The 12,747-nt window shown below is 45.4% G+C and overlaps 1 protein-coding gene across 2 annotated transcripts in view; it reads right to left on the bottom strand.

Moving 5' to 3' along the window:
- LOC130929101 (zinc finger protein 391-like) overlaps positions 1 to 12,256 on the bottom strand; it is a 35,103-nt gene extending 22,847 nt beyond the window's left edge. For both annotated transcript variants that reach the window (XM_057856046.1, XM_057856047.1), the window contains exon 1: positions 11,958 to 12,256. In XM_057856046.1, the coding sequence (XP_057712029.1) occupies positions 11,958 to 11,964 (7 nt within the window). In that variant the 5' untranslated portion in view covers positions 11,965 to 12,256. The remainder of the gene's footprint in view (positions 1 to 11,957) is intronic.
- Positions 12,257 to 12,747: the final 491 nt, after the last annotated feature.

The following is a 12,747-nucleotide window of genomic DNA, read 5'->3' as shown; positions in this document are numbered from 1 at the left end:
GCTACTGGCAGGTACCGCTAGAAGCCTCCAGCCGACCATATACAGCCTTCCGAACACCTACCGGCCTGTATCAGTTCACAGTAATGCCATTTGGCCTGCATGGTGCCCCAGCAACCTTCCAACGCCTAATGGACAGGGTTCTTCAGGGATGTGAATCATTCAGTGCAGCTTACCTTGATGATGTTGTTATTTTCAGTAGCACATGGCAAGAACATCTTGAACACCTGAGGGTAGTATTAGGGAAGATCAAAGAGGCAGGGCTGACCCTGAATGTATCCAAATGTGAGTGGGCACGCCAGGAAACCAGATACCTGGGGTATCAACTGGGCGGAGGAGAGGTACGTCCTCAAATGGATAAGGTAGAAGCGATCCAGAGTTGTCCTCGTCCTCGCACAAAAAAGGAGGTGCGATCGTTCCTTGGCCTTGCGGGATGGTATCGCAGGTTCGTCCCACAGTTTGCCACAATTGCAGCCCCACTCACTGCTCTGACTACAAAGGACAAAAAGAATCCAGTGATGTGGACAAAGGAGTGTGAAACCGCCTTTGAAAACTTAAAAACACTCCTCTGTTCATCTCCAGTATTGCGCAGTCCTGATTTCAACCAACGCTTCTTGGTCCAGGTAGACGCTTCGGATGTTGGCCTCGGAGCAGTTCTTGCACAAGGTGACCCCGGAGCTGAGCGACCCATTCTGTATCTGAGCCGAAAACTACTGCCACGTGAAGCCATATACTCAGTGGTGGAAAAGGAGGGACTAGCCATCAAGTGGGCTCTGGAGAGTCTGAAGTATTATTTATTGGGGAGGGAGTTTGATCTAGAGACAGACCATAGGGCCTTGACTTGGATCAACTCCATGAAAGACCATAACAGCCGGTTGACACGCTGGTACCTCTCGCTGCAGCCCTTCCAGTTCTCTGTCAAACACCGGTCTGGGAAATTGAACTTGGTACAGGGTGACCCAAAAAGATGCGTACCCATGAAAATTTTTTTCAAATTACAACCACACATTATTCAGTTTATGGAAGACCATTCACCAGAGTTTCAGCTATTTCTGTCAATTTTTAGTCAATTTATGGCTTTCCCAAGATGTGTTCCAAATGTCCACCATTCCGTTGCAAGCAAACCTGTACTCGTCTGACAAAGTTGTCAATCACTTTTACACACTCCTCTTTCGGGATCTGGTGAATGGTCTTCCATAAACTGAATAATGTGTGGTTGTAATTTGAAATAAATAGCTTTTTAATCAAAGTCACAATTGAAATTTTCATGGGTACGCATCTTTTTGGGTCACCCTGTAGCTGACTACCTCTCTAGGTTGCCAAGACTTTGTCAACCTTCGGGAGGAGGTGGATGGTGTGACGGAGTAGCCCCGTCAGATCCCGGGGGGAACTCGGCGTCCGCAATATAACGCGTCAGACACGGCGTTATCAATAGTATTCATTTTGACACAATATTATTCATTTTGACACACACACACGTGCGCACGTCCACTCACACCGTACCTGTTAACTTTTTAGGCATCGCGGGGGTCTGGGGTGCACACTAGACTGCCGCCACAACATCGTTATGCCGTACTCACTCTTAACAAACATTTCCACATGTAGTCATCCTCAATTCCCGTGCTGAACTGTCAAAACCGAGCGCACATTCACTTCCTGGTTTTATGACGTCGCGAGCGGGACGTCAGCGAGTGACGTCACCGTACGGGTTGAGTTTTTGGCCCAAGTAAATTTATTTTTCCTTCCAAATGTCATTTCGGTATGGTAGTACCAGTATTTTGTTTATTGTATTTTTCTTTAATTTATAGTGAAGCTAATATTACACAAACTGGAGTTATTAAGCAGATAACTGAACTTTTGGAGTTAATTGGCTGGAGGGGAGGGGCCAGGACAATATAAAGAGGGACCTACCTTTCCTACTCAGTCATTTGGAGTCACGCAGTGGTGCAGAGCAGGTAATAGACCTTTTTATTTTATTTGTTATACTATAAATGTTTTTGTAAATATGGTGAATGTATCTTTTGTAAATAATCACTTTTTCACTTTGTCACAGAACACTGCTGTTAATTTGTTGGGAACGTCGTTAATAAAAACACTTAAAAACCATCATTCAGCTTCGGTTGCCATTTTTGGGAGCAAGAGCCCCGCCACAAGCCTAAACACTAGGGGTGTAACGGTACACAAAAATCTCGGTTCGGTATGTACCTCAGTTTTGAGGTCACGGTTCGGTACATTTTCGGTACAGTGAGAAAACAAAATGCAAAATATAAATGTGCTAGTTGTTTATTACACACTTTTGTGCTTTCAACAATAGGAACATTAGCCTATGAAAAGCTTTAACTCCGCTCAAAAATAGAAAATACAATATTCTGAAATGTAGATATTTTGAAAAACAAAAGAAAAAATAACATTGGCTAAGACTTTTTCTTTAAAAAAATATCTGATGTGCAAAATTGAACAGTTGCAACACTGATCAGTTTCAAATTTCTCATATTAACTTTATGACTGTTTCTTCCATGTCTACATTTAACCGTTACCCACGCTGCTCACTCCACTTCTGAGTGGTGCGACGGCCCTGGCCGTTTAATTGTTATCTTTTTTTGAGTCTGTCGGTCAGCTGATTGTTGCATCCGCCAGCTGGCTGCTTCCCCTCCCAACGTGACGTACTCTGATTGACGCTGGAGGGGCAACCGCCACCGCAACCGCCGCTGATGGGCCACCCAAGGAAGTGTGCCAATTTCAGAAACTAGCCGCTGTCTGTCATGTATCCATTGTGCAGCCCTTTGTTTACATTTGCGGCAATAACAACACTTACTTTACGGCAGCTAAACCGATCCAAGGTAGTACTATTAGGCCGTTGTTTGAGCTCACATCCGCGTGTGTGTTGTATTGTGCCTGAGTCTTGTTAACCAAATAAAGGCAGCGTTAACAAAAGTCATCTGACCGCTCGTCATTTTACAGCCAACACTCAGAGTTCGCATTTGACAGCATATGTGCCGCGTACCACCTCGCCAGCTGTTTGCTCGCCATTCATTCACATGTGCATTTAATCGCTATTTTGTTACACTCCCGCTTTTTCGGTGAGGTATTTTGTGTTCATTCGTTATTGGATCGTTTTTGTTCACCACTGTAAATAAGAGCACTGCAGCAGTTGAGGTAAACTGCCGTTTTCGTTCAACCCGTTTTGTTTAGTGTAGAAGCCAGGGTAGTGGCGGTCTTTTTTTTATTTCTCTTTTACGACCAGGGTTTACTTAGCAGGTGGGGTTTAAGTGTAGTTTCATTTTGTTTGTTGTTTTGGCCTGGGCTTACGCTGAAGCCAGCTCCTTCTGCATTTTGTATATTTTGTTCATTGCAAGTTCGACTTATGTGAATAAATTTGTGTCCACTTGCAACTTGTGTGTGTGGCTCGTTTTATGTAACGCACATAGCGAGCCATCCGTGGGGCGTAATTAACGGTGGGATTATGGGATGCATGAGCGGGCATTCCGCGCTTGCGCTAAATGCGTCAAACATTTTAACGTGATTAATTCAAAAAAATAATTACCGCCCGTTAACGTGCTAAATTTGACAGCACTTTACATTATGTCAGAAACTCGTTCGGTATGCCTGCGTTCCGAACCGAGGACCCCAAACCATGGCTTCGGGACCTCTGGTGAACACCCCGGTTTCTCGAGCGTTCCCCCCCGGCGTGTGAGCAGAGCCAGGACCCGAATACGCTGCGGCGAACTGGCCAGGGCGGGCGGATTATCCGGTACGAACGTAGCTGCCGCCAACGAGACAGGACACGTTTTTTTTTTTTTTTACCGAAATGACCCAAGAACCAAAGCCCTGGATAAAAAAATAATGCAGTTTATACAACCACCATTCTTCATGAAAAACATGCCAATCACATCATTTTTTAACCACGGACATTTGGACAAGTGATGCCCAGTAACCAAGCTTATCATGACGGCACAGTGGTTAGAAAATAATTTAAACATGGAGAAAACGAAGTCAGCCAGTCAATAATGCGTTCAGTATGTAAAATTACAAGGCGGTCAGATGACTTTGTAACGATGCCTTTATTTTCGGCTTAACAAAACTCAGGCACAAAACAACACGCACGCGATGCGAGCTCCAAATCCGTCCAAATAGTTCTGCCGTATATCAGTTTAGCTGCTGTAAAGCAAATGTCGAGAGTGCCGCAAATGTAAACAAAGCGCTGCAGAGTGGGTACATGACATCTCGCTCTTTTGAGTTAATCATTTTCACAGTGTGCAACAAAGCATATAACATTAGCAATCACTTTTCAAATTATTTAACTTATTTGTCTGCTCAATTACAGTCACAGTAGATAATCAAAACTTATTGGCACTAATTAAGACTTATCAATATGCACATTCCTGTTGTAATGAAATAACAATATTCTGTAGCCACAAATATTATTCAAAATCTTTCGTTCTTCCAAGTTTTTTTTTTTTTTTTAGGATTAAATATGATAATGTATTGCTTAAAATAAGGCTGTTAAGATTATTTTTAGCTAGCTATTTTTCTTCCAAAAAATCTGAGAGAAATACACTTGAAGCGCTGGGAGATAATTTCACTTATTTCCAATATTTACACTTAAAACTGACTAGTTTTAAGGAGGTTTGTTTTGCAGTGTGTTAATGTTATATATGTTAGGAATGGCTTACTTTTAAAGGCATTTTTGTGCAACTTAAGTAATTGTTGCCAAAAGTTTACCATTACACAATGTCAGACAATCTGTCATTATTTTGATGTTGGAATTGACGACTTGTTCATATTTTATGTTGAAAAAAAGAGCAATAAATTATATTTTTGCACAGTAATATTTTCTTTTGTGTATACTTTAAATAAATTTACATAAATCTTTGAATAGAATTATCGGCTTGACATTATCGGTTATTGGTTGGAATGAGGAGGAAATTATCGGTATCGGTTCAAAAATGTATTATCGTGCATCACTGGGAAAAAATCTATTGACCTCAAACCTGCCATCAGGGGAGCCTTAAGACATGTGTTGAGGTGCCTGATGAAAAATATTGAGGTTTGGTTGAAGAAGAAGGGTCCAACAGGAAAGTGAAAATGAATGTCAACTTCCCGTGCTTGTTGAGAGTCATACTCTGACGGGTCCTGTAGGGGTAATTTGCATCAACCCTACAGCGCCAACTAGTGGTGACAGAAAGGAGTTTTAAAAAAAGGCCTCTCCTATTAGGTTTTTTAAACATAGAGCAATGAAATTTGGGGAGCCGATACCTTATGCAAAACTGCTCCAAAAAGTCTCTTGCACCCATATTCCAAATCTAACAGGAAATCAGGTACTTTGGATCGAATGTGAAATTTTTATTGATTTATAGTCTAGTTTATATTTGGAGGCCTGAACATGCACAAAAACTGACCAAATTTTGCACCCACATGCGGATTTGCGTAAATTTCGATAATCTTGCGACATTACGAAAAACCGTAACAAAATGGCTCAGTGGCGCCAACTTGAATTGAGGAGAGTTTCGAGCAAGTTTGGTTCTCATGAGATTACGAGACAGGGACAATCTGCAACAACCCTGACCTGCCTGAGTTTGTGTGACGTCCGAGTTGCGCCAAACTGTGAGGGCCCGTTTAGTCCTGCTTGCAGGCCTAGTTATTATTATTATTTATCATTTTTGTTATTATTCTCTTCAGTTATCTGATGGGTGAGGAAATCAATGTCAATGTTTGAATATTTGCTGATCATTTGTGACCTATTTTGTGTGTTTCTTGTCATTGAACATCAATATGTGGAATATAATAAATATACTTAAAATAATATAATAGATATTTTTATTACATTTTATCCAAATATTAAGGTTCTTCACTAATGCTACTGACCTGGATCAGGCAAAGGAGGCACTAAAGGTAGAGGTGATGAAAATGGAACACGAACTGAAGACCATGGCCTCTGGAGAAGGTGTGGCTGAGACTGAGACAGCAAGGCAAGGAACGGAGGCTGGAAGCTCAACCAGCAGCCCGGGCAGCTACTTTGACGAGATACCGGAGGAGTGCTGCACAGCAGGTCTGTCTGAGCAGCAGATCACCCCAGGGGCACTGTTTCAGTTGGAGAGCTACCTCAATGAGCCTTCCCTTGGGCGTAAGAACAGTCCTTTTCACTACTGAAGAGACAATCAGGCTCAACTGCCCACCCTGGCAGCAACAGCAGCCCAGTTCCTCAGTGCTCCTTGCAATAGTGTTGGGAGTGAGAGGCTTTTTAGCGCAGTCTCACTTATCATGGATGAACACAGGAGCAGGCGGTCACCTGAGCATCTTGAAATGCTTGTCTTTGTCAAAAAAAATCTCCCCATCATGCTTGGACTGCAGCAAGGGCAAACAGCTGAAGGGAGTGTGTACAATAGATAGAGATGGAGCAACAAAGTGTGGAGAAGATTGGGAAGTAGAAGCCATTTTTGGTTTAAAATAGTATTATTTGCACTGATTTTTTAAAGCCCTGGTACAGTTGTTCAAGAGCAGAGAACTGATGCTGAGTTAATAGTAGTGGTGCACGATAATACATTTTTCAACCGATACCGATAACCGATAATTTCCTCCTCATTCCAACCGATAACCGATAATGTCAAGCCGATAATTCTATTAAAAGATTTATGTAAAATTTTAAAGTATACACAAAAGAAAATATTGCTGTGCAAAAATAAAATTTTATTGCTCTTTTTTTCCAACATAAAATATGAACAAGTCGTCAATTCAAACATCTAAATAATGACAGATTGTCTGACATTGTGTAAAAACTTTTGGCAACAATTACTTACAGAGTAAATACCTAAGTTGCACAAAAATGCCTTTAAAAGTAAGCCATTCCTAACATATATAACATTAATACACTGCAAAACACCCCTCCTTAAAACTAGTCAGTTTTAAGTGTAAATCTATTGGCAATAAGTGAAATTATCTGCCATCGCTTCAAGTGTATTTCTCTCAGATTTCTTGGAAGAAAAATAGCTAGCTGAAAATAATCTTAACAGCCTTGTTTTAGGCAATACATTATTATACTTAATCCTAAAAAAAACAAAAACTTCGAAGAAGGAAAGAGAAAATAATATTTGTGGCTACAGAATGTTATTTGTGGCTACAGAATGTTGTTTTAAGAATTTGATTATCTACTGTGACTGTAATTGATCAGAGAAATAAGTTAAATAATTTGAAAAGTGATTGCTAATGTTATATACTTTGTTGCACACTGTGAAAATGAATAATTCAAAAGAGCGAGATGTCATGTACCCATTCTGCAGCGCTTTGTTTACATTTGCGGCTTTCACGACATTTGCTTTACAGCAGCTAAACTGATACGCGGCAGGACTATTTGGACGGAGTTGGAGCTCGTATCCGCGTGTGTGTTGTTTTGTGCCTGAGTTTTGTTAAGCCGAAAATAAAGGCAGCGTTACAAAGTCATCTGACCGGCCGGGGTGGGGTGGAGTTGGGGTGGGGGCCGGGGGGTGTATGCGGCAGCCATGGTTCCCTCCCAGGTCCGCCCGGCCGGAGCCGCGTCTCCCTGTACCGGGTGCCGGGGAGGTGCCCTCTGGTGCCATACCGCGCGCCCTTCTTGGCCCGGGGGTGGGTTGTGGGGGGTGCGCTTCCCTCCCCTTGGTTTGTTTCCGGCCCTGTCCGCCTCCCTGGGCCGCGGCGGCCGTGGCTGCCCCTCGGCCGGCGGGGTCGTTAGCGGGGCCTCTTGGGGCCCGCGGGGCCTAGGGTGAGGCTTGTCCCTTGCCGGTGGGGTGGACGCCCCCTGGTCGCCGGCGCTTGGTGTGGCGCCTGCTCGGGGTGCGGGGTGGGTGCTCGGTGGGTGGGAGGGGGGTGGGCGGTCGCGGAGGCGCCGCGGGTGGTCTGGGGCGGGGATTGATCGGGGCCCTGACGCTTCTTCCGCCCTGGGGCCAGTGGTTCTGGTGGATGGGGACACGCCCGCGGGAGCCTGCCTCTTAACTCACGCACTTCTCACTTCGGCACTGTAAATATTTTTCACCCTGGCACTTACATGCTCATACATTTCTCCGGGGAGAGTTGGGACGGGGCTTTACAGTCCCAGCCCGACTCCCCCCTGTTTTTAATGCACCACACACCAAGGTTGTGGGATGGTTGGGACCTGTTGGGGGGGGGGGCTCACGGCTGCCTCCTCACCACAGGCCCCGCCATCCCTGCACCTTTTTTAAATGCACCACACACATCATACTCCACAGGAGAGCTCCGGCAAAGGGCGGTGGGACGGACGGCTGGACAGAAACTCCATGCTGCGGTCCCACTGCCCCAAGCCAAGCTCTCCTATTTTAATGCATACATTGCACTACCCTCCCCTCACACCCCCATCACGGTGCTGGGTGATGGCTGCCAGTCGGGAACCTGGCAGCCACAGTAATAGGGTGGTAAGTGGGTCCCACACTTTTTCTATATGGCGTGGCTCCCGGGGTGTGGCCTCCCCTCTGCCTCGGCTGCCGGCCGCGGGAGTGGGTTGGGGGGGTCGGGTCTCCGATCTTGCATCGCCCCGTGGCAGTTCCTGGGCGTTCTCCTGCCTCCGCCTTCCCCTCTCTTCTCTGGCTGGGCATCCGCCCTGCGCTCCATCGCGGGTCGCTGGCTGGGCGCCGGTGTATCAGCGGGGTGTCGCCTGCACCGGCGGGGGACCCTGCCTTGCCTGGGGCTTGGTGGGCCGCTGGGGGTCCCGTGGCGTGCCATGCCGGTTGGGGGGCTGTGGCTGTGGCTCCTGGCCCGGGTGGGCGGGCGGGGGTGGGTGTAGGCGTGGGGTTGGTGATGCGTCCCCTCCTGCCATCCCTGAAGGCCGGTTGATGGGCACGCGGGTGGCCCGGGGGACCACCCTGGGTCCCGGGGGGGGGGACGGTGGCTCCTTTGCTGGGCGGTGGGAGGAGGGATGGGCTGCGCATGGCCCCCCCACCCCCCCGCCCGCCCTCCCTCCCCGGGCTGGCTGGGTGGGGGCCGTGGCCCTGGGTTGGCGCCCGCGCGGTTTCTCCGCCCGTCTGCGTGGCTGTCGCGCGCCGGGTGGGGCTTGCGTGCTGCTGGATGTGGTAGGGCATGCTCGGGTTGGGGGTTCCGGTGCCGGGATTGGCGATGCGGCGGCGTAGGGTTGGTCGCCAACGGGCTTACACTCATAAGAGATTCACACGATTACTGGGTTCTAGATCACAGAACTGATTTGTGTACACTCTACCCCTTTCAATCACTTAGCTTATAGTCTTATAGACACCCCCACCCCCATTCTCCTCTTTCACTGGCCAATAGGCCCCCACATGGTGTAAACCGGAAATACATCTCGCTGACGATAGCACCAGCATATTAGTAACTAGTTTAGATGTTCAATGTATTTCTTGTTGTTGTTTGTGTATGTGTTTCTTTTCTTTCTTCTCTTGTATTTCTTTTCTTCTGTCCCCCCATAATCCCTTCCTGTTCGCTGCTTTGTCATAATAAAAAGGTATTTTGAATGATCACAATGGGAGTATGTCAGACTCTCAATGTGAAACATTAAAACTGTTCAGAATCCGGGCACTTAGACTTCCATTCTCTGTGTCAAACAGCTGAACAGGACAGGTTAAAAAAAAAATAAATAAATAAATAAATAAATAAACAAAGTCATCTGACCGCTCGTCATTTTACATACTGAATGCATTATTGACTGGCTGACTTTGTTTTCTCCATGTTTAAATTATCATCTAACCACTGCGCCGTCATGATAAGCTTGGTTACTGGACATCACTTTTTCATGAAGAATGGTGGTCCTATAAACTGCATTATTTTTTTTTTATCCAGGGCTTTGGTTCTCGGGTCATTTAGGTAAAAAAAAAAACGTGTCTCGTCTCGGCAGCGGCGGCAACTATGTTCGTACCGGATAATCCGACTGGTTCGCCGCGGCGTATTCGGGTCCTGGCTCTGCTCGCACTCCGTGGGGGAACGCTCGAGAAACAGGGGTGTTCGCCGGAGGTACCAAAGCCGGGGAGTCGGGCTCGGTCCGCCCCGCCTATGGCGCGGCGGTGGCGGCCTGCCGGACCGGTGTTCTGTCAAAATTTGCTCTCTTATAAAATTTTGCTCCCAAAGCTTTTGTGGCGCTGAAAAAGCCCTCTTTTACATTTAATTGGACTCTAAATGTTATCCAAAGGTGCTAACTAAACTACACATCATCATAAACATACATGTGCAACACGAAAATGGCGTAAATTTATACTTAACGACACAGCGAAGTCGTCAACAGTGAGAGCGCGGGGTGCAGTTGCTGTGTGCAGCTAATATGGTAGGATGTGTTTGAGAGCTTTAGTACATGTCTTTACATGATCCAACTTAAGTAAATATTCTTTTCTTCAAAGAAAGTTTGTAATGTTTACTTTGGAGTCGCTGCATTCGCGGCCATTTTTAACGTTACGCGCATGCGCAAAACCGCAAGGTAGCAATTTTTGATGGGTTGCAAAATTTGTCAGAACACCAGCCAGAGCGGCGGGCTCCGTCGGAAGAAGGCTACTTGACGACTATCGGTCTCCAGTCGTGCCGGTGTTTAGCCTTAGATGCGAATTTACCCCCCACCTTGGGCTGCATTCCCAAACAGCCCGACTCTGTATTGTCACAAGCCCCGTAGTTTAGCTTGTGTTTACAATAACCTTAGCATTCCCACTAGCAGCAGCCTCGTAATTGTTCCAAAAATCTTTGTGATGCAGTTTTAAATGGCCGCTGGGTTAGTGGTTTTGAATGAGGACGCTTTCTTTCTGCCTCGTGGAACTTCTACGGAACGTGTTTCGCAGATGGCGAGAGCGTCGTTTTTTTAGTAACAGCCGCCATAATATTCAACTACTTCTTGTCGTGTAACTCCGCCTCCTCAACCCCTCCTCCCTCAGGGGCTTCAGAGAGGGGAGGGGTTGAGGAGGCGGCGTGCTGAAATCTTTGGTTGCGCACATTTGGAGGCTAAATCAAGTATATAATTATCGGATTGCATTATCGGTTGAATTTTTTTATTATCTGGATTATCTGTGTGACGTCATAATTGCCATTTTCGGCCGATAATTATCGGTGACCGATATTATCGTGTATTTTTAGTTAATAGTTTATTTTCCATTGAGGTGAGGTTGTTTGTGTGTTTTGCTTTTTTAAGACAGTTTACAATATTATTTGCACCTTTTACTGACTGAATGTGCCATTTCTGTTTGTTATTTATAATGTTTTGTGTTTATCACAGAATAAACAGGTCAGTTTCTTGTTACCAACCATTGTTTGTTATTCAAACTCCCCAAATTCAGCTGGCTAGTTGTTATCAAGAGTACTAAAACCCTTTTCAACATGAGTCTGACAACTAAGTAAGGAGGCTAAATAACTTTAAACTTTAATACATGCTCAGATAGGCCAGTATCGGTCCGTTTCACTTCTGGATCGGAAGTGCAAAACAATATCGGTATCGGATCGGAAGTGCAAAAACCTGGATCGGGACATCCCTAGTTAATACATTGCTTATATTTGTCAATTTAGCAATATTGTTTTTATTTAAGCTATTGTTAAAGTCGCCAGTAGCAGATGGGCTTGATTATACGACATATTCACAGCATTAAGAACGACAAGCAGACAAGGACTGGGAGACAATAGAATCCTGCAGTTCCAAAGGGATATTATAGCTGATATATTATTTTACATTGGATAAACTGCAGATTGATATTCTTAGTCGGTGTAAATGTATTTTTAGAGATTTGTGTCCAGCAACTATGATCGGACGTTACTGAAAGGTCGTTTCTCCATTTTTCGATTGGGTTATATGTGGAATTGTTACATGATAATAATTTACTCCACATCACATTCAAATTAGTAAGAGACGATCAAACACAGTAAAGAATAAAAACCACAAATGGGGTGCTGCGTGACAGCACTAGTCATTCATTTGTGTCTATAAACATTCGAAATGTAATGTACAGTATTTGCGAGTCAAAAGTCAACTTACTCACCTGACATGTTGGGACTTGATGTTTGCTTGCTCGGCGACGTGTTGATCCCAGGAACGTTGTTTGTTCTCTTTGTTAGCAGCTAAACTAGCCTGGGCTAGGCTAACCTGAGCAGGGTTCGAAGTTTCAAATGTTTCCAAATGACTCGAAGCAGAAGCGAGATTGAACGGATTCTTGAAGTGACCGAAGATTTCTGCAACATTTCAGTCAATGACATAATTAAATTACGTCATGAGGCTAAGGTGAGATGAAAAGTGGATCGTCTCCAAAGCAGCACTTTTCCAAAGCAATCGAACGACAACTCCTCCTCCAGCCGTAGCCATCACTCACATCCTGTACGTCATGACGCATGACGCGCACGTTCTTCTTCTGTTGATTTCCGGCAGACTCGATGCCTACTGGCACATTGCTGCCTTTTCTCAATGTGGTCAAATCACGTAATGACGTTTATATCCAACTTAGCCCGGAGCAGAGCCATATCGACCCTACTCACCAACGTCACAGAATGACGTGTCGCTGTATCCGGCCGCCATATTGTCCGTCTTTGTTTATCCGTATTCTCAATGGTTTCAATTTGTCGTGCAATTTATAGTGCAATTCATGGAAGCCCCGGTGCTTTCAGACGCTGTAAACTCATTGGATGCGTTGCATAGAAGGCGTTATGTGGAAAAGCTTCAGTCTATCCATTCGCTAGATCCATATTTGATGCCTAAATCGATATTTTTCGACCCGCTGTCTTCGCCCTCTCTGGCTGACATCTGCTACCCTGATATCTACAACCAGGGGCGGACTG

This window comes from Corythoichthys intestinalis, chromosome 13 (assembly GCF_030265065.1).
Source record: "Corythoichthys intestinalis isolate RoL2023-P3 chromosome 13, ASM3026506v1, whole genome shotgun sequence".
In the NCBI taxonomy this organism is placed as follows: domain Eukaryota; kingdom Metazoa; phylum Chordata; class Actinopteri; order Syngnathiformes; family Syngnathidae; genus Corythoichthys; species Corythoichthys intestinalis.
This window is presented reverse-complemented; position numbering and strand designations above follow the sequence as displayed.